A 21,918-nucleotide genomic window follows, 5' to 3' on the forward strand; every position below is an offset into this window, starting at 1 on the left:
CACCACTCTAATCTAGGACTCAGGGTGAATAAGCTTCCACATATCGCTGATGAGAAACAACATGCAGACTGTCCATTACAACATGTGCCTCACTGTTCATCTTAACAATCACTGAAATACCTCCTGCACATCTCAGTAAGATATTAGAGGGTTGAAGACACTGGCCTTGCTATCCAATTTAAAATGTGTCTCTTTGACAATATCAAAAACATCTAAGTCAGTTTTGAGTTCTATTACTTTGCCCAAAATAAAAATCATCACAGTCTTGGCTAGGAAGAATTTACTATGATTTGTTTCTTCCATTTTGTCTAGCAGTGGGGCTTCTGCAACTCCTGCAGGTAATTCTAAAATGATGCTTTTTGTGCAGATTTGGTACACTGCGTTAAATGCCGGAAGTTTTCCAGCTGATCACATCATGAACAAACAGCAATAGTTGTGACAGTGCCCTCCTTGCATTGCTTGATTTACACATTGCCTTGCTGGCTTGTGGAAAATAAACTGACAGGCTCATTTGTGGGTTCCCAGGCAAATTCTCTGTCACCCTGTAAAAGGAACGTCCAGTCTGCTGGGATATCTAAACATCTGTAGATGACATACAGTCCTCTCAAGGTTGTGCAAGCGGGCATCAGAGCTGCCCCGCATTTGCCACGGGACTATCGGTAAAACTATAGGAATTCATTTTGTGTTTTAAAAACGGCAGCCGCAGCTTAAACCCACAGAACTCAGCAGCTGCCGGTCCGCCCACGTGACCGGGAGATAGGAGCCAGAGGACAGATCAAATCCACACTAGGCCAGACACTAACCATGACTCACAGACCGAAACTCCGGAGCTAATTAATATGGAAACCCATCTCCTAATCAAATCAAGAGACTGACTGAAACACACCCATATTCATCAATACAGAACCATCCTGACACAAAGGACAGGCATCCACCAGACAAGAATGAACAAACTAATACACACCAGCACCCCAAGGGAACAAAGGGGGGTGCTAGCCCCCAGCCCTCACAGAGAGAGACAAGCAGATAGTACCCGGACCCGTTTACATAATCCAATTAGCACCCTATTGTGTGTACACTGCAACTCCCCTGGGACGGCAGGAGAGTTGCAGTGGGAACGCGTCCACCACCGCCCCCAGTTCGCCCAGAAGGTCGATACCCATTATCGTCCCCTCCGAGTTTGGCCAAACCCAGAAATGCACGGGGAGTAAAATGTTGTCTACCTCTAGGAGGACAGCCTCGCTTCGGCGTGCAATAACCGAGCTTCCCCCAACCCCTTTAATGGAAATGGAGTGGTGGGTTGAGGGAAGGTCGACCGACGCCCCCGTATCAATCAAAATCTTGCATCGGCGGCCCCCTAGCGATGCGGAAACCCAGATACGGAGGTCGGCTCCCAGGACGGGGGCTGACGCTACTCAGTCTTTGTGTCGGGCGAGCAGCTGTAAAAGCTCGAGTAGCTGGTCCCGACTGAGTTGATCCCAGCCGGGGCCGGTGGGTTTCGGGCTTGGGCTGCGGGGTTTGTGGGGGCTGTTGACCCCTTGTCTGGGGCGATCCTGGTCGTGGGGGCGCGAGGAGTGCGGCTGTGAAGGTGGCTGGTCCCCCTTCGGACCCAGACCCCAGGGGCTTCGGAAAGAGAGCGGGCATTGGGCTTTGCGGTGCCCCGTCCATTTGCAGCGGAAGTAAACGTCCGGTTCGTCCATCAAAACTGCCGCAACGGCGGGCGCCGCTCGGTTGTCAAGGGACATGGCCCAGTTCTCAAGCTCCGCAAATGTGACATAGGGCACCAGGCCCATTCGTAGGACTGCCTGGTGTGCGGGGCTCAGGCCGTCTTTGTATAATTGGACGAATGCGGGGTTCTGCCCATCAGCGTCGGGAACCCCGCTGTGTGCTCGGAACGCCTCAAACTTGCAGATCCCATATTCAAGGGCGCCCTCCCCAGGTTTCTGAGTGATACCCACAATGGCGTTCCAGTCGACCGGTGCATGGCCGAGCGCCTCGCTGACATCAGCCTTGAAGTCGGCGAGGGCAACCTCCTGTTCGCGACGGCTGTCGCTGAGGTCAGCGCACCAGGACCCATTCTAGTGCGCGGGCTGGAGCCTGGACCACAGTTTCTCTGGGAGTTTGGTCCGGACCAGGCCGGCCACGTCCCTATTGTGAAGGTTGTGGCAGATCTGCATCTCCCTAACCTCTGCCAAAATTCAGCGTTATTGTGCCGAGGCTTAAGGGCGGGGAGCCTGTCCAGAAGTTTCATGGTGTCGCCCGGGGTCAGGGAGACGTAGGTCATCTTAAGGCGGGGGTTATGGGCAAGGGTCGTGGCCCGTCCCCTCTCCCCTCCCCCGGGGGTATATTCAACATAGCCTGTGCGCGATTCCCGGGGGTCCGGATTGTCCGTGAGCCCCCCTCAGTCCCAGGTGGGGTACGGCGGGGCGCTGGACGCATCGGATAAGGTCGGTAAAACCATACGGACAGCAAGTGCCTGGGCTTCTAGGTGCTCTGTGGCCTGCTTTTTCTTGTCTTGGACATAAAGCTGAACCTTGCCAGCAAGCCTAACGTGTGCCTGTAGCACCAGGATGCAAGCTTTCTCGTACCTATCTTTCTTCTGGCGGGCCCACCACACGCGCTGTACATCCAGCGGATCAGCGGGTCGCCAGTCTGAGCGAAGCATAGCCTTAATAACTTTTTTATTCTCGTCGGCTATAAAACGGGTAAGGGAACCCTCCGGCCCCCAATCTAGGTCTTCAACCGCGCTTCCACCCATGGTAGGGGCGCAGCGGGTGTAACTTGACAGAAGCTAAACTAAAGTAAAGCTAGCAGGCGTGCTAAGGGATGTCGCTGGCACTAGCTTATTAATCTCCCATTCGGGGAGCCCACTCCCTGTAAGTCGAACCCTAGCCCCGCAGGTCAACCTGGGCAGGGGTGGGGATAGTTACAGACGGGGCGCGTGTCGATTCCTGAGCGCGCGACCCCGGGTTTCCATGAGTCTCTCTCTCACCGCCTGATGTTCAGCGGCCGTGTGTACCCCACAAACACTGGGCGTGAACCAGGGGCCCGAGTACAAGGGGGGGTGGCATGAACTCAGACCTAACCGCGCCTGATCCTGCAGAGACCAACACCTCGTGACCGCGAAGTCAATGGGCAGAGTGCGTAACCGTCGCTTGGCCCAGAGGCTCCGCGTCTCGGGCTGGTTTGGAGGACTTCCCTTCTTGTAGCGCGCGTAGACCTCCCAGCCTCTACCGCGTACACAAGGAAGGCCTAAAACCGGGCTCAACGTACAATGGGGTCCCCTATCTCCCACTGCAGAGGTCAACCAAGAAGGCTTGTTTGGTCGGTTTTTAAACAGGGGGGTCAATCTGTCGGGGTCTCGTACCTAAAGTCGTCGGTCCAAGGATAGTCCGTCAGTCACAGTAGCACATTAACAATAAACGACAATAATAATAATCACGCACACATTTACTAGTGTTCCGCGATCCCAATCGCCCACCCGCGAAGGATCACTCACACACACACACTTTTAAAGAGTACTCTACTGTTACACGACTGCCGGACTCACTCTGTTCACAGGTTCAGATAACGGCCGGCAGTAAAGTCCCTTGTGGGGCACTGGGAGACTTCTATGCGAGAAGTAAAAGAGTAAAGATACTCACCCAGTGCCGTCGCAGGGATCCAGCAGCCGTCGTTAACCAGGACGAAGCCTCCAATTGTTAGCGCAGATGAAATGAGATCAGTCCGAGCCCAGAGTGCGGTTCAACAATCGGTAACGTTTATTGATCCAGTAACACCGGCGGAGACCAACCGAGGTCTGAATCTCAGCTGTTCTGCTGTTCCCGCACGCTGCTACACATTATATACCTTTCGTTGTCAGGATGTGAGGATTTTGAGTATAAATGGGATGATAGTTCCCCATCAACATTGGAGTAGGTGCAAATGGTGGGTTTCCTGCCGTCCCAGGGGAGTTGCAGTGTACACACAATAGGGTGCTAATTGGATTATGTAAACGGGTCTGGGTACTATCTGCTTGTCTCTCTCTGTGAGGGCTGGGGGCTAGCACCCCCCTTTGTTCCCTTGGGGTGCTGGTGTGTATTAGTCTGTTCGTTCCTGTCTGGTGGATGCCTGACCTTTGTGTCAGGATGGTTCTGTATTGATGAATATGGGTGTGTTTCAGTCAGTCTCTTGATTTGATTAGGAGATGGGTTTCCATATTAATTAGCTCCGGAGTTTCGGTCTATGAGTCATGGTTAGTGTCTGGCCTAGTGTGGATTTGATCTGTCCTCTGGCTCCTATCTCCTGGTCACGTGGGCGGACCGGCAGCTGCTGAGTTCTGTGGGTTTAAGCTGCGGCTGCCGATTTTAAAGCACAAAATGAATTCCTATAGTTTTACCGATGTGGGCATAGTCCCGTGGCAAATGCGGGGCGGCTCTGATGCCCGCTTGCAGTTGTAAAAGCTCAGATATTGCCTCATTCAGGATGAGGACTATTACATGGTCTCAGATAACTACCGTATAGGATCTGAAAGTAACAGCGGTCTACTAAATCGATAGAGGCTATTTATAAAATAATCCATACTCCCTCCAGGCTCCTGGATGCACTCATTAAACCTAATGTTGTCAATAATTGTATTACATCTAAGAATGAAGTAGGCATTTATTACCTTAATTACATCTTCATATATTGCCACTTCTTCACAGTATCCTGAGTTGAGCAAGAAATACATCAGCAATGTTGCCAATTGCATAGAAAAACACATTAATCGTGTCATTATCATGTATGGAAGCAAAGTTCAAGGTGGTACAGTATTGATTAAAAATGTCACCCTACCCGCTGAGAGAACTTGGGATCACTCTCATGGTCTAAGGGCTTGGGTTTCAAAAAAGATTCCTCCACTTCTGAAGGCTTTCCTATATTCTGAAATGACTAATTGTGTGAATTAATTCATTGTGTTCATTTCCACAAACCTTTTGTTTGCCTCCTCCTGTGGTTTGGACTTGGGGTTTTCTGAGCATATTCCCACTACTGTTCGCTTACCATGTACTGAGCATCTGGCCGAACAATTCTGGAAGGTGGACATGTTGGGCCGAAGGGCCTGTTTCCACACTGTAAGTAATCTAATATAAAAACCAGTGCTGACTGAGCCCACAAGCATGCCAGTACTTCTACTTTGGTCCTTCCTTCAGGACTTATGCTATTAACCTCTTTGTATATTCCCACCATCAATTGAGATTTTTATGTCCTCGTTGTCGACAGGAATAGTGCCAGAAGACTGGAGGATAGCAAATGTGGTTCCCTTGTTCAAGAAGGGGAGTAGGGATAACCCTAGTAACTATAGGCCGGTGAGTCTCACTTCTGTTGTGGGCAAAGTCTTAGAGCGAATTGTAAGGGATAGGATTTATGAACATCTGGATAGGAATAATGTGATCAAGGATAGTCAGCATGGTTTTGTGAAGGGCAGGTCGTGCCTCATAAACCTTATTGAATTCTGAGAGAAGGTGACTAAGGAGGTAGACGAGGGTAAAGCGGTAGATGTGGTGTATATGGATTTTAGTAAGGCGTTTGATAAGGTTCCCCATGGTAGGCTACTGCAAAGAATACAGAGGTATGGCATTGAGGGTGAGTTGGAGGTTTGGATTAGGAATTGGCTGGCTGGAAGAAGACAGAGGGTAGTAGTTGATGGTAAAGGTTCATCTTGGAGTGCAGTTACTAGCGGTGTTCCGCAAGGATCTGTTTTGGGACCATTGCTGTTTATCATTTTTATAAATGACCTGGAGGAGGGGCTAGAAGGTTGGGTGAGCAAGTTTGCGGATGATACGAAAGTCGGTGGAGTTGTTGACAGTGAGGAAGGATGTGTCAGGTTACAGCGGGATATAGATAAGCTGCAAAGCTGGGCAGAAAGGTGGCAAATGGAGTTCAATGTAGCTAAGTGTGAGGTGATTCACTTTGGTAAGAATAACAAAAAGATGGGGTACTGGGCTAATGATCAGATACTTGGCCGTGTGGATGAGCAGAGGGATCTTAGTGTCCATGTACACAGATCTCTGAAAGTTGCCACCCAGATAAATAGTGCGGTGAAGAAGGCATATGGCGTACTGGCTTTTATTGGTAGAGGAATTGAGTTCCGGAGTCCTGAGGTCATGTTACAGTTGTATAAGACTCTGGTGCGGCCGCATCTGGAGTATTGTGTGCAGTTTTGGTCGCCATACTATAGGAAGGATGCGGAGGCACTGGAACGGGTGCAGAGGAGGTTTACCAGGATGTTGCCTGGTATGGTAGGAAGATCGTATGAGGAAAGGCTGAGGCACTTGGGACTGTTTTCATTGGAGAAAAGAAAGTTTAGGGGTGACTTGATAGAGGTGTACAGGATGATTAGGGGTTTAGATAGGGTTGACCATGAGAACCTTTTTCCACGTATGGAGTCAGCTATTACGAGGGGGCATAGCTTTAAATTAAGGGGTGGTAGGTATAGGTAGGTATATGTTAGGGGTAAATTCTTTACTCAGTGAGTCGTGAGTTCATGGAATGCCCTGCCAGTAGCAGTGGTGGACTCTCCCTCTTTATGGGCATTTAAATGGGCATTGGATAGGCATATGGAGGATAGTGGGCTAGTGTAGGTTAGGTGGGCTTGGATCGGCGCAACATTGAGGGCCAAAGGGCCTGTACTGCGCTGTATTTTTCTATGTTCTATGATCTATGAGGTAGATAGGATTTAGGAAGTTTCACTGAAAGAACAGTCCACCACTGCTGCCATCACGTGCTAAGGCACATTGAGATTGTTCAGAGGTGATGCTGTCTTTATACCAGAACTGCCGATGTGACTGGAAATGAAACAGGGCTGGTACAAAGAGATGCAGTCACCACCTTTTCCCCACATCCACTTTGTGGCAGGAGAAGACCTCAGCAATGTGATGCCTGTCCATTCATTAATGCCGAGTACCATACATTCCATAACAGAGGCCATTTTAGGCTGTTTTGCCATCGCAGCAGAAGACTCCCATGTATGGGACAAAAATTTAAATCAGACCACTCTGTTCTGCACCAGTCCAAGACTTAACTGACATTGAAGAAAAAGTAGCATTATTCTCATTGGAAGTAATAGATCTAGGAATGTAGATTTCTATTATGTATGGTTATGAGTTCAACTGAACAATGTCTCTGTAAAATGTGAAATAGTTAATACATTCATCGGTTTCTATTAGTATGGTTTCCTATCTTTAGATGCAAAAAGCATCCAGAATCCAATTGTGATATTTGTCGAAACATCAGATAGTTTTAATTACTTACTGGTACAAGCCATTGTTGGTGGGTCTTTTTCTGCCCTGTAGTAACCTTTGTCACATTTACACACTTGTGAGGCATCTTCATGAGTGAAGCTATGTGGAGGACATTTGGAGCATTTGGTGTTTCCAGCAAAAGGTTTATAGAATCCATGCCTGCAAGCTAAAAGAGTAACAAAATTAACAAAAGTAAAAGATAAACATGTACATTAACCTGAGCGATTGAGATAATGGTACATATTTTCAACAGTTGACTTTAACAATAATACTACTTGGTTTGTATGCTCCTTCCCAAGTGGTATTACTACTTCCAGACCCTGCTGTAACACTTCAGGATCCAGAAGTAGTGGGAATTGCATGAGATCTGGAAGTACGGGCATTACTTCTCAGGATCCTATGGTTGGAGGGCTCTTAAAGAGGATGTAAGAATATAGAACAGAGTTCAGAATCCAGGAGTAGTGGTGAGGGAGTGGACTTGGGAGCTGGAACATTGTGAAGTTCAATATCCTAAGAAATGGAAACAGTGATGTGGGAGTACTGAATGATTGTGACATATATGAGGAAGAGGTTTGGAATGATGGTGGAAGCTGGAAGGCAGAAAGTGTTAGGTCTTATTAGGCAAGTTGCTGGAAAATTACAATTGCTTCGGGTGAAAGCCAGGTCAGGCACAACTAGAGAAAAAGAAGCCAACAAAAGTAAGCTGAGAACTGATCTCAGCTCCCTATGGACTATCAGGAACCCTCCATGTTCCTGCCTTTAGTTTAGTGTATTAAAACATAATCTGCTGTTGGATGAGACATAAAATGAGATTTTCCACTTTGCTGTTTGGAGAATACACAGACACAAGCATGTAGAAATGGAAGTAGAAAATAATTGAAGCTGAACAGTGATGCTTTTGAATTTCTGTGAAACTTCCAGAGCTCACAGAAGTGACCCTACTTCTCTTTTGTATGCTAGTCCGCTGTAACTATAAAATAGAAATGGGAGGATCACTCCTGGCCACTCCTGTTTAGTTTCATGACCGTCTTTGCAGTGTCCTATCAAGCCTAAAGAAATACAGCAATGGCCTTGTGAATGGGAGTCGTTATGGACTGGAAGGTTTGTGGGTTGTTGTTGGGAAACTCAAAAATGATTAAATTAATTGACTAATCTAATACCCATCCCCTACAATCTCTGGGCATAGTAAGCCACAAGACCATTGTGTTTTCAGGCTAGCAAAGACATTCCTGTTTTTCTCCTTCAATACCAGGATAAGTTCCTGTTTGAGCTCATGGGCCTGTGTCAGTCATGTAACTAGGGCCAGGAAATTCACGGACACCTCTCACCTCACCTGTCCTCTGTATTAAGGTACAAAACTTTTCTGCCTTTTTATTTTATGTTTTGGTTTATTTTTCTGAGTTTCAAAATGGTGCTGAAGAGTGGCAATACTATACAACATTTTAACTGTATTTTGTAACAAGATAGATATGACAATAAAATAAAAATCAACTTGAATATACCACCCCATAAATAAAAGAAATGAGCATATACAACATTTAAATATGTTTTACTCTTGATATCTTATTTGAAAATATTTTCAACCTTCTAAAATGGTCCACCTTTTTAAAGACGTAGGGACAAATTAATCCCCAAACCAAGTTTTCTTTTTATTGATTACAAATGCACATTGTGAGGCGCTAAATGGTGGGATCAATTTCTAAGTACAATTGCACATTTCCCATCTGGAGGAGAACAGGCTTACTGGGCATGGTGTACTTGTTTTTTGGATTAACCAACTAACAAAAGGGATTGCCAATGGTTGTGTATGACGAAAATAGGCAAGTTTTGCATTTTGCTTTAATGTGAGGTCACAAAGAGCAGTGTTTTCTTCTTGGTTGAATAGCAGTACTACAGCTTGTTCCTCACCCTCCTTCTGCTCACAGGATTTACCTGTGGGTTAGCCCAGTGCATGAGGACTCATTTTGAGAAGGTTGTGAACAGCAAGTTGAATTGGAATGCCTGAATGATGGCCCGTGCTCACCAGTATCACTTTTGATGAGGCTCAAGACCCAATTTCCAGTTCAATTTCCTTGAGCTCCTATTTACTAGATCATGTAGACCTCACTTCAGGCTAGTTTTCACATGTGATCAATTCCACTGGTGAATAAATGGAGAGTCAAAATGCAGACTAAAACATCTTGCCAGTTTGCATGGTCAACAACCAGTTGGATAAGTTGGTTAAATTCACATTTTACATCTTCTGTTTGTATCTGAGATACATTCAAAACTTCAACAAATTAAAGGACAGGTGCTGTCAACCACAAAAGCTGCCTCAAAGATTTTGAGGTAACCTTTCATAAGAAGAGCAGCTTGCTAATATTCTGAAAGTGAATGCTTTATCTAACCTGCAAAACAGGACAGATACCATTCTGAAGGGTTATGGATTATGGATATTTTCATGTACACTGTCCAAGGCTCCTTCTCTTTACCTCGAATGCTCTCCAATACCTTATGTATTGCAACATTCCTTTCTTTATAATTGTAAATAAGTGAACAAACCCAGCTCTCAGGTGGTGTCTAAGACCTTTCCCTTTACTTGCCCCTTCAAGTCTTGTATCTTCTCTCAGACTCAGATGTTTCCAACACAGAAGGAGACCATTCAGCCCAATGTCTCCATGTTGGTTAACAAAGATCTAGCTACAGTAATCCTATTTTCAACCTTCTGGCCCATAGAGGCTATGATAATGCAACTGAATATCCAAATACTGCTGGAATGTTGAGAGTTTCTGACTCACCAAACCTTTCCATCAGTCCTCAGTGAAAGAACAAAATTGTCCTCAACTTTTCTCTTAGCTTTCTATCCCTTACTTTCTTTCATTGCCTTCTAGTTATTGATCCCTCTTCTAATGTAATAAGTGGCTTCCAATCAACCCCATCTATGCCCCTCATAATCTTGTCGACCTCTACAAATATCGTCTCAACTTTGTTGCATCAAAGAAAACAACACTAGCCTAACAAATCCTTCCTCATATCTCAGACCCTGAGCCCAGGTAAGCTTCCTCTGTACCCGGTCTAGTGCAGTAAACCCCTCCTGTGGTGCAGTGACTAGAACTGCATACAGCCCTCAGTTGTGGCCTACAGTTCCAGCATAACCAGCTTGCTCTTATAGTCTGTGCCTCAGCTAATAAAGTCAAGTATCACAAATGTCTTCTGAACCATTTATCTACTTACCCTGCCTACTTTCAGGGATCTGTGGATATGCACACCAATGTCCCTCTCACTCTTTTGAGCCCTTTCATTCATTGTGTAATCTTTTTCCTTGTAGCACTCCCAAGATCATTACCCCACACTTCTCCGGGTTGAATTACATTTGCTTCTTCCTCCCACCCAATCAGTCCTTTGATATCCTTCTGCAGTTTAAAGCTATCCTCCTCATTATTTCACCCTACCAATTTCTATATCATCTACAATGGTCTTCATCATACTCCTACATTTAAATCCAAATCATTGAAGTACACCATAAACAGCCTTGGCCTCAGCACCAAGCCTTGTGAAACATCACGAGAAACAAATGTTAGACACAGAAACATCCCTCTACCATCACCTTCTGATTCCTGCCTTCCCACCAATTTTGGATCCAACGTGCCACTTTGCCTTTGCTCCCAGGGGCTCTTATATTGTTGACCAGAATATTTGAAGGGACTTATCAAAAGTGTTGCTAAAGTCCACCTAGACCACTACAAATATATTACCCTCAATACTCATGGTTACCTTCTCAAAAACGTTGATCAGATTTGTCAAACACGACTTTCCCTTAGTTATTTGGGATCAAGTGATCAGTTACATCATGTTTTAAGTGAACCTCAATACAATCTCTTCCCCCAAGGTTCATCTCCACTTGGTCTACATTATTCCAATAGTTTATTTACATTTTCTTTGTAGTTTTGTAATAATTAATGCAATTTTTACCATTACTGACATTATCACCATCATGAGCAGCTGCCATCCCCGCCACCACAAACTCTCCAAGATCCAAATCTCTTAGGTTGAGATGATCTGAACTGCAGATGTTCTGACGTAGTTTGTTCAACATTTGGGTGATAGCATTGTACTGTTTCTGATACAGTTGTATCAGTCTTTACACTGTCTAATTTAATATATGTATGGTTGCGCCATATCCTGTAATCAACATTTTGGTTTCACTTTTTGGCTCAAATAAGATCAATGCTTCCTGTCCATCATGAATGTCCCTTTGGGTGATCTGATAATATATTGATTAATCTTAGTTTTCTTCTGCTGACATGTCTTCCTGTCTTGGCATTAATGTTGACAGATTTTGGTCCTGTACCTCAAAGTGCTTTTTGCTGTGGCTTTTCTCTAACTGTTTTACATTCTCATCGTGTTGAGAGGCTACATTTAACTTGAGGTTGTTTTATAGAACTGGTGCGTCTGTTTTTAACCTTCTCCTCATTAACAATTCTGATGGTGAGTATCCATTATTCAATGACGTTGCTTAGCAACTGAAGAAAGCTCATTCCCAGACTGGATTGTTATACATCAGTCACTTCAGAGTCTTGACTGCTCTTTCACCTCTGCATTCAATGTCACCTAGTTGATACCTGTCTCTGAAGTGAATTTCCTGAAATCCTTGTTTATGAATTGATGACCATTGGCTAATAATAATTTTTCAGGGGAACTATATATTTCAAGGATGTTTTTTACTACTTTGGTCACTGAATCTGACATGGTTGAATGAAGTCTTACTACTTCATCTTGTCTAACATTTGACTAGGATGAAATACATCTTCCTTGTAAAGCTGAACAAACCTGTTGCCAGTCTTTTCCCGGGATATTCTGGAAATCCTGATGAAATCATTGATTGTGCAGGCATTCAGCTGTATTTGGCACATCAAAATATAAGCCTGTATATTTTTCAAATTCCTGGCCACCACACTGATTGATGCACTCTTGCTCTACATTATTCCTAGATATCCCCTATGGAGTTTATATTGGATTTCTCTTTGCAATGCTTTTGAATATATCTATTCCATGATTGTACACCAATAAATCTTCCATGATATTCAAGTATTGTTTCTGCTTGAGGCATCTTTTCAGCTGCTGCATTTTATTTCAACCACTCTTGCTGATAGGGTTTTCTAATCTTTGTGCCTCGTCGACATATTTTTGAGCTATACTCATTTGCCTGAGTTTTTCCTTAGTTGCTGTGAAAGTCTTAGTTATTAATGTAGAATAAGACTCTACTTCTCCTACAAGACCTTTTTCCTGTGTGACCCACTGCTGCCTTTGTGAGTGCATCCACTGTGACTTGTACCTTGCCCATCTGGTCCCCTTCCTATCAGAAAGGTGTTGTGAAATTTGAAAGGGTTCAAAAAAGATTTACAAGGATGTTACCAGGGTTGGAGGATTTGAGCGATAGGGAGAGGCTGAACAGGCTGGGGCTGTTTTCCCTGGAGCATTGGAGGCTGAGGGGTGACATTATAGAGGTTTACAAAATCATGAGGGGCATGGATAGGATAAATAGACAAAGTCTTTTCCCAGGGGTGGGGGAATCCAGAACTAGAGGGCATAGATTTAGGGTGAGAGGGGAAAGATATAAAAGAGACCTAAGGGGCAACTTTTTCACGCAGAGGGTGGTACGTGTATGGAATGAGCTGCCAAAGGATGTGGTGGAGGCTGGTACAATTGCAACATTTAAAAGGCATTTGGATGGGTATATGAATAGGAAGGGTTTGGAGGGATATGGGCCGGGTGCTGGCAAGTGGGACTAGATTGAGTTGGGATATCTGGTTAGCATGGATGGGTTGGACCGAAGGGTCTGTTTGACTCCATGACTACAGGACTACATTCTGTCAGCTCAAGTCTGAATCTTTCCATGTACAGAAGCATTAAGGAAGTTTCTCTTCATGCCAATGTTGCGAAAGGTTTGTAGTCTGTTGAGTTGTTTCAGTTCCAAAAGGTTGTCTGTATGTCTTTATGTAAATGCCACTGCTTTCTTCTCTATGGTTTCATATCACCATTCAGCCTCCAAAGATCCCAGTGTAGAACATAGAACAGCACAGCACAGGAAGGGGTCCTGTGGCCCATGATGTTGTTCCGAACAATGAGCCAAGTTAAACCATTCCCTTCTGCCTGCCCTTGGTCCATATCTTTCCATTCCTTGCATAAATAAACAAATTTTTATGTTTCATCAATTTGCACTTGCATAAGGACCCTCCTAATTCTGTGAATGATGCATCTGCAGCAACCATAATGAATATAATTACACTGGAATATGATAATACATCAGTGAAATGTTCCTTTGACTGGATCTTCCAAACCCATAACCTATGCCACCTGGAAGAACAAAGGCTGAAAATTTGATTTGATTTATTGTGGTCATGTGTACCTAGGTACAGTGAAAAGCTTGGTTTATGAGCATTACAGGCAAATCATAGTAAGCAAGGATATACAGAACATAGAGTATTTAGGTAGTGAGGCATACAGATCATACTGCACAGGAGGTGTGCGAAGCAAGATCAATATTAACAAGATATTTAAAGGAACATTATTAATAATTTTTGCAGACTTAGAATTTAGATTTAAAAGTGTGGAGCAGTTACAGTAAATGTTAGAATAAATCTACTGTAGGGAGTTTGCAGAGTCACCTGGTGTTGGCGCCATCTTGAATCTTGTGACACCACCTTCTGCAGGTTCCCCTTCAAGCCATAAACCATTCTGTATAAAATTAACATTCTTTCCCTGCCTCCAATCTCAATCCTGAAACCCTTTTCTTGAGAGTACTGAAGTTCAAAGAATGCAATAATTCAAGAAGTTGGCTCCCCTGCAATTTATCAAGGGTAATTAAGGATGAAGAATCAATTCTGGTCCAATCAGTGGTGCCCATATCTCATGAACAAATGTATGTTCAAACCTGCTGTTGGCAGCTCTAATGTGCACATTCTGCATTTCCATTACAGGACGCCAAAATTAACCTTCAGTGGATGCCTCCCTCAAATCAGCATGAGTGAAACCTAACTTGACTCTACTCACACCCCTCTTAAAAAAAAGGGAAGTGCTGTTTCCTTGTCAGGACTTGCAATTTCTGGCCACTTTCAACATTGTGGCTATGATACAGATGCTCTGTTGTGGTAAAACTTTGGGCCTCATTGTCTGTCTCACTTGCACAAATCCTTCTGTACCTACATAAAGTAAAATATTACCATTCCAAAACATATTCATGAGTTTATCAAAATTATTTAATTAAAAATTACAGAGCTAACCAAACAGCACTGATTGTGCATCCAAGGAATTTATTTACACAATTGGGTGAGAACATATCCAATGAGATTTGTTTGGTATCCAATAGCATCTCAACACTGAGTTTAAGATTTGAAGAACATGATCCATTGCATAAAGGCAGAGGTTTGCTAGATGTTGGGACTGGTAAATCAGAGGTGACTGGGTTTTATAACTCAGAGTAGAGTTAATTTGTTTTGAAGATTTCAGTCTGCTGGGATGATTGCTTCCCCATGGAGCCTCAGTGAACATTAACCCCCACCTGTCTGCTGGCTGACAAAAACCCACAAACTGGTTAAAGCCATCTGCGCTGCACCTCATTTGCCACTCCGTAATGACCTGTTCAACCCACCTATTGTCCACTTCCACTTCAGTGCCTCATATGGAGCAAAATCTACCAGCAGACATCCTTTGGATCAATGAGTGAGATATATGGGAAGACATTAACAAGGTCTTTGAGACAGATCTTGTCTGCTAAATGTGAGTGGTCATTGCTAAAGATGTTCAGTGTAAGCCAGAGCCTATGTGCAGCTAGCCTCGATCCCTGGGATCTCAATGCCAATCCTTTATGCACTTGTGTTAAGTCGCAAACAATGCATCACATCACTGTGGAGTATCCCCTCTACAATGTAAGTGACAGTCTAATCATGTTAAGTTCTGCAAATAAGGAGGTGATCACTTGGCTCCAGGGATTAGCATTTGCAAAATAAATAATGGCACACAATTACACTCATATTATACAATCTAAATTTAGCTGAAATACGCATCTCTGGACACAGATACAAAGTTCACAACAAGACCTAAGCAAAGGTTGCAACATTAATTTAAGTAATTAAAGATAAAGCAGACAATTTAATATATAGAAATGTAATTAAACAAGGGTGAGCTGTCTCATTTTCACTTTGTGCAAATGCCTGAACAAGTAGAAATATCAGTGACTAAGTTAATAATGTTGAGCTATTCTGGGAACCTTATGGTTATTATATAATCAGGTTGATTTTGCATAGACAAAATCTCTAATAATTAGCACAGCAAGTTATAATGGAAACAGAGAAAATAACACTAACAAAATGTCAGATCTGGGTCAAACCCTTCTACTGGTTTATGCTAGCCTTGAGAGTGTAACCAAATGAAATCAACTGCATCAACACAACAAATTAGGAAATCTTAATTAACAGTTATGTCAAGTAGGTAAATCGAATTTCCACTACCTTTAATATTTACATAAAAATCAACTTCACTGAAGATAGCCTGATCCACAAAATTAGCCATCTCCAGATAATGATAACAATGAGTTTTCAACGACCAAAAACATCCAATGAACAAATCGGTTCCTTTTGAAAATATGTTAAATTTACTACACAAAAACTAACTGGTGCACACCATGATACCAATAAATGGTTCTGTACAGTTTGTTTTCCTTTGTTAATTCTGTGCCTGAAGGCAGTCCTTGGTAACTACTAGCCGAACAACATCAAAGTGCAGTTACTGGGGTAGGATGAGGTGCCAGGTCCTAAACTTGATCCTAAAAAAAACAGGGCCTATAAAAAAGGAAATCATAGCCTGGTCTACACGTGAGCTTTCTAGTCACTTCAGCTAAATTCTTTTTAGTCATTTCAAATCAGGTTATTCATAGGGGAGGACTACATGATCTTGTAAAATGTTTCTTTCGTGAAAAAAAATAGGTGCTGTTAGTGAATCTGAACCAGGTTATGATGTTTAAAAATGCAAATCACATTTTCTAATGCAATGAAAAATAAATATATAATTGGTTTCTATCATGCTTTCCATGAAAACCCAGCCTTCTGTATCATACCCCTTACCTGTGGTGTGGCAACCTTCAACTTACACCACCACCAGTCATCTCTCTCTCTAATGAGAGAGTAGGCAATGGCCCTATGGGACTATGGTGACTTTACATGTGGCTAATTGAAAAAGAGTCAAAGGAACAGAACATTAATAAGAGGCAGCAAAGTGCTCAGAGGTTAGCAGGGATTTGGGTTTGATTCTGCCCTCAGGCAACTGTCTGTGTGGAATTTGCACATTCTCCTCATGTCTGTTTGGGTTTCCTCCCATAGTCCAAATATGTGCAGGTTAGGTGGATTGTCAATGCTAAATTGCCCACAGTGTCCAGGGATTGCAGTTTAGGTGGATTAGCCATGGGAAGTGCAGGTTTACAGGGGGTGGATCTGGGTGGGATGTGCTTCGGAGGGTTAGTGCGGACTCGCTGGGCCGAATGGTTTGTTTCCACTCTTAGTCACTCACAGAAAATTCCACCAATCATCTTTCTGTTTTAAAACAACTGTTTTTGTTGACCCATGAGAGATTTCAGTAGCCAACATGAAGGAACTGTTGACTTCAACTGTACAAGGCTTTGAGATGAGCAGTGTTATGAGGGTAAGTTATTGGAGAGAGTTTATTTTATAATGCAAACTAAATCATAGAATAGAATCGCAGAAACCCTACAGGGTGGAAACAAACTATTCGGCCTATCGAGTCCACACTAACATTCTGAAGCACATCCCACCCAGAGTTCACACTTAAAGCATCAAAGGAGCTACAACACTTAGAAGCTCATGTACCATCAGGTCACTGACCTTTCATTCATTGTTAGGAGAACATACACTTCTGATAGGTTTCAATTTACAGATAACAAGAGTACAACCACAAAGGATGGGTGCTTGACTTGAATCTCCTTTTCAGTTGAGCCTCACCTGTCTGCCCTCATCAGGTTTGATGGCATCAGTCTGCCATTTCTGGGCAGGCATGACTGCCCAATTAAGTGTTAACCCTTAACATTGAAAGCCTATGTTCAAAGAGCCACCCTTGGCCAAATAATCAAAGTTTGTAGTCACTGGAGCTTGAATGAAGGAGTCTACTCTAGCAAATGCATGGCTCATGCACACAGTTGGGTTTGTGAACACATAGCTGAAAAACGTGTTGCTGGTAAAGCGCAGGTCAGGCAGCATCAAAGAAGCAGGAGAATCGACGTTTCGGGCATAAGCCCTTCTTCAGGAAATGTAGATTCTCCTGCTCCTTTGATGCTGCCTGACCTGCTGTGCTTTTCCAGCAACACATTTTTCAGCTCTGATCTCCAGCATCTGCAGTTCTCACTTTCTCCTTTGTGAACACATAGTCATCGAGATGTACAGCACAAAAACTGACCGTTCGGACCAACTCGTCCATGCTCACCAGCTATCCCAATCTAATCTAGTCCCATTTGCCAGCACTTGGTCTATATTTCTCTAAACCTTTCTTATTCAGATAGCCATCCATATGCTGTAATTGCAACAGCCTCCACCACTTCCTCTGGCAGCTCATTCCACACACGCACAATCCTCTGTGTGAAACAGTTGCCCCTTCCGTCCCTTTTAAATCTTTCCCCTCTCACCCTAAACCTATGCCCTCTAGTTCTGGACTCCCCCACCCAAGGGAAACGATATTGTCTATTTACCCTATCCATGCCCCTCATGATTTTATAAACCTCTATAATGTCATCCCTCAATCTCTGACGGTTCAGGGAAAACAGTCCCTGCCTATTCAAGCTTTCCCTGTAGCTCAAATCCTCCAATCCTGGCAATATTCATGTAAATCTTTTCTGAACCCTTTCAAGTTTCACAACATTCTTCCAATAGGAGGGAGACCAGAATTTCATACAATATTTCAAACTGCTCTAACCAGTGTCCTGTACAGCTGCAACATGACCTCCAAACCCCTGTATTCAATGCTCTGTCCAATAAAGGAAAGCATACTAAATGCCTTCTTCACTACCCTATTTACCAACCACTCCACTTTCAAGGAACTATGAACATGCACTCCAAGGTCTCTTTATTCAGCAACACTCCCCAGGACCTTACTATTAAGTGTATAAGTCCTGCTCCGATTTGCTTTTCCATAGTGCAGCATCTCACATTTATCTAAATTAAACTCCATCTGTCACTCCTTAGCCCACTGGCCCATCTGATCAAGATCCCATGGTACTTGGAGGTAACCTTCTTTGCTTTCCACTGCACCTCCAATTTTAGTGTCATCTGCAAACTTACTAAGTTCAAATCCAAATCATTTATATAAATGATGAAAAGCAGTGGACCCAGCACCGATCCTTGTGGCACATCAATGGTCACAGGACTCCAGTCTGAAAATGAACGCAACACCACCACCCTCTGTCTTCTACCTAAAAGTCAGTTCTGTATCCAAATGGCTAGCTCTCCCTGTATTCCATAAGATCTAATTTTGCAAACCAGTCTACGATGAGGAACCTTGTCGAATACATTACAACATTCCATATAGAGCACGTCCACCGCTCTGCCCTCATCAATTCTCTTTGTTACTTCTTCAAAATGTGCTGCTTATATTTTGTCAATGCAAATCCAATGTGCTGGTGTTTTAATGAATATTCATGACATACTACTGAATGCAAAACAGGTTCCTGACCATTAAGGTCAGGAATATCACCACACCCAAAAGGTTCTGGGAACATAACAGCAAAACTTTAACCTGCCTTCAGGAAAAACAATGCTTTCCTCCCTCCGAATTTAAATTCCTCGTCCAGCCTCTGTTTGGAAAATTCTGCTGGATGAATTTTTAAAATTCTCTTCACAAATGTTTACTTAATAGTTGAGCTGAAATTGGGTAAACACACTGCACGGTGTTCGGGGTGAATATAAATAGCGAATAGCTCCATGATTTGGAACCACTGGAATAGAACAATTGTTATTCAAATCGACACAACTTTATAAAGAAAATGGAAATCTCGATCATTAATGATCATGTGCATTTTTGAGGATCTAGGCTCAAATGTGATAATGTCATTTCTGTTTAATTACCATCAAACCTAAATAAAATTGCTCTAAAATTAAACTATTTTGGAACAAAGCAAATGTATCGGAGTCATCCAAACTTTGGATTATTTTGTGAATGTCAGTTGTATTTGTGCATTGCGTGCGAAACTGAATGTGACTCAGGAGAGGAATTCCTCTTTCTGTCACTTTTAGCAGAAAAGGCAGGAGCACAAATCAGGATCATATTTTATACTTACATCATTGTTCTATAAAAATTAACAAAATCAAGAATTTCAGTCTCCAACAAATAGTTGCAAAACAGTGTTGCTTTCCTACTTGTATTTTTGCTGAGATTTAAGCTATAATTATACTCCAACAGCATTTTTTGACTACGTGTGTTATGTTTGAAGTCATTTACAGCATGGCAATAAAATTATTTTTCTCGATGAGTACTTGTCAAGGAATAATTACAGGGCTTAAGACTGGTCTATTTTCCACTTGGCACTCAGTGACAGCATCAAACACTAACTAAATGCAATGCAAATTTCGCTCAAACTGTCATGAATGCATCTAAAAATCATGTTTACAGATGGGAAATCTTCACTGCAAGATGTTTACATTCACTGATTTCCCATGTTACTTATGATGTGTAAATGAAATTGCTTACTGAGCTACATAAGAACGGAATTTGATATTGCTCCCATATTTTGCTAATACAGCATGTTAACTCAAATAATTTAGCTCAAGACAATTTACTATCAATGAGACTACCTGTATTAATTTGTCTAAATAGATTTATATTCAGGTTCTTGAGATGGAAAGGAAGTTATTTTTAATTATGTCCCCTCATCCTAATAATTAAGTACTTCAAGGTTGCTCATTATTGTGCACATGTTCTGTACTCTGGGGCCCTTTTCTCTAAAAAGTCTCAGGCAGAAATGAATGTTGTTGTGGGCAGAGGCTTGCTCAAAAGGGAATAATTTCTTTCAACAGTTCCACCCTGAAATTGCCATCCAATTGAACAGCAAAATAAATAAATGTTGACATAGCCCATTGAAAAGTATTGTTGGAAAAGGACACAGTCTGTTGAAATTTTTCATCTTGTACTTATAAGGATAATTCGCAAGTGTAACAAGCAATTCAATTCTCAAGAGTTGTTTCAATGAGTACAAGGTGAACACTTTTGACAAAATATGCCCTTTTTCAGCAACGCTCAAGTTCAGTACTATCAAATGATTATGGCCCATTCACCCATTTCTTTTTTATGATAAATCTCACTACCAAGAATTGGATTGGAACAGATTCCATGCATAATATATTAATTCCATTTTGCAGTATTGAGTACTTTATATACAAAATTATAATCGGAGCATTCTAAAATAAAGTTAAACCCAAGGTATTCATGAAATTTAGTTACTTTGTCTTTAAACAATGATAGTGTGAAGACTGTATCATGTTATCTTTCTATATTTTTGATTGTGGACTGAAAGGGAAGAACAACTGTATTGAAATCCAAGGATTGTTGAATGATTACTGCTCTTTTTAAAGCCAAGTAACCAGGCACTTATTAGCATTGTTAACACATGTGCTTATTCAAGCAACAGTGTAAGTCTAGGAGTGTCACAGGTTCTGTTCACTCTCAGACCTGGCTCTGAGGGAGCTGGATCAATGTCAAGGATTCTCCATGTGACTTGGTGACAAAATGCCAGCCTCTGAGGAAAAAAAAAATAGTGCAAATATGATGAGTGATGAGCCTGTGTGAGAATGAAGATTTGGCTGGAAACAAGCAACCGATTGGTCTGTGGAATAAGGACCAATTATTGATGACAAAGGCCATCTGCCTGTCAACGCTGTGACTGGCTCTCAGAACTGAATAGGTTGGGGTCTGAATAGAAACATAGAATAGACAGACAGGAGGAGGGCATTCATCCCTTTGAGCCTGCTCCATAATGCAATATGATCATGGCTAACCATTCAAGTCACAACCCTTCTCCCATTTTTTTTCACATACCTTTTGATCTCTTTTGTCCTAAGAACTATATCTTTTCCATCTTGAAACAGTACTAATTGTGGCCTCAACTGCTTTTAGTGGCAGAGAATTCCACAGGTTCACCATTCTCTGGGTGAAGAAATTAATCCTCTTCTCAGTCCTAAACGGCCTCACCCATATCGTTAGCATTTGATCCCCAGTTATAGAGTCATAGAGATGTACAGCATGGAAACAGACCCTTCGGTCCAACTCATCTATGCTGACCAGATATCCCAACCCAATCTAGTCCAACCTGCCAGCACCCAGCCCATATCCCTCCAAACCCTTCCTATTCATATACCCATCCAGAATGAATTCATTTTTAAATGAATTGTACCAGCCTCCACCACTTCCCCTGGCAGCTTATTCCATACAGATACCACCCTCTGTGTGAAAACGTTGCCCCGTAGGTTTCTTTTATACCTTTCACCTCTCACTCTAAACTATGCCCTCTAGTTCTGGACTACCCCCCACCCCAGGGAAAAGACTTTGTCTATTTATTGTATCCATGCCTCTTATGATTTTACAAACCTCCATAAGGTCATCCCTCAGCTTCCGACACTCCAGG

The 21,918-nt window shown here is 42.8% G+C and overlaps 1 protein-coding gene across 5 annotated transcripts in view; it reads right to left on the reverse strand.

The window, feature by feature from the left end:
- The window catches only part of epha6 (eph receptor A6), a 687,522-nt gene that overhangs the window by 313,552 nt on the left and 352,052 nt on the right, over positions 1–21,918 (reverse strand). For all 5 annotated transcript variants that reach the window (XM_043700795.2, XM_087992858.1, XM_087992855.1 and 2 more), the window contains one exon: positions 7,273–7,428. In XM_043700795.2, the coding sequence (XP_043556730.1) occupies positions 7,273–7,428 (156 nt within the window). The remainder of the gene's footprint in view (positions 1–7,272; positions 7,429–21,918) is intronic.

Source organism: Chiloscyllium plagiosum, unplaced genomic scaffold (genome assembly GCF_037043375.1).
Source record: "Chiloscyllium plagiosum isolate Xiang-an unplaced genomic scaffold, Cpla_swu_hap1 HiC_scaffold_12, whole genome shotgun sequence".
Classification (NCBI taxonomy): domain Eukaryota; kingdom Metazoa; phylum Chordata; class Chondrichthyes; order Orectolobiformes; family Hemiscylliidae; genus Chiloscyllium; species Chiloscyllium plagiosum.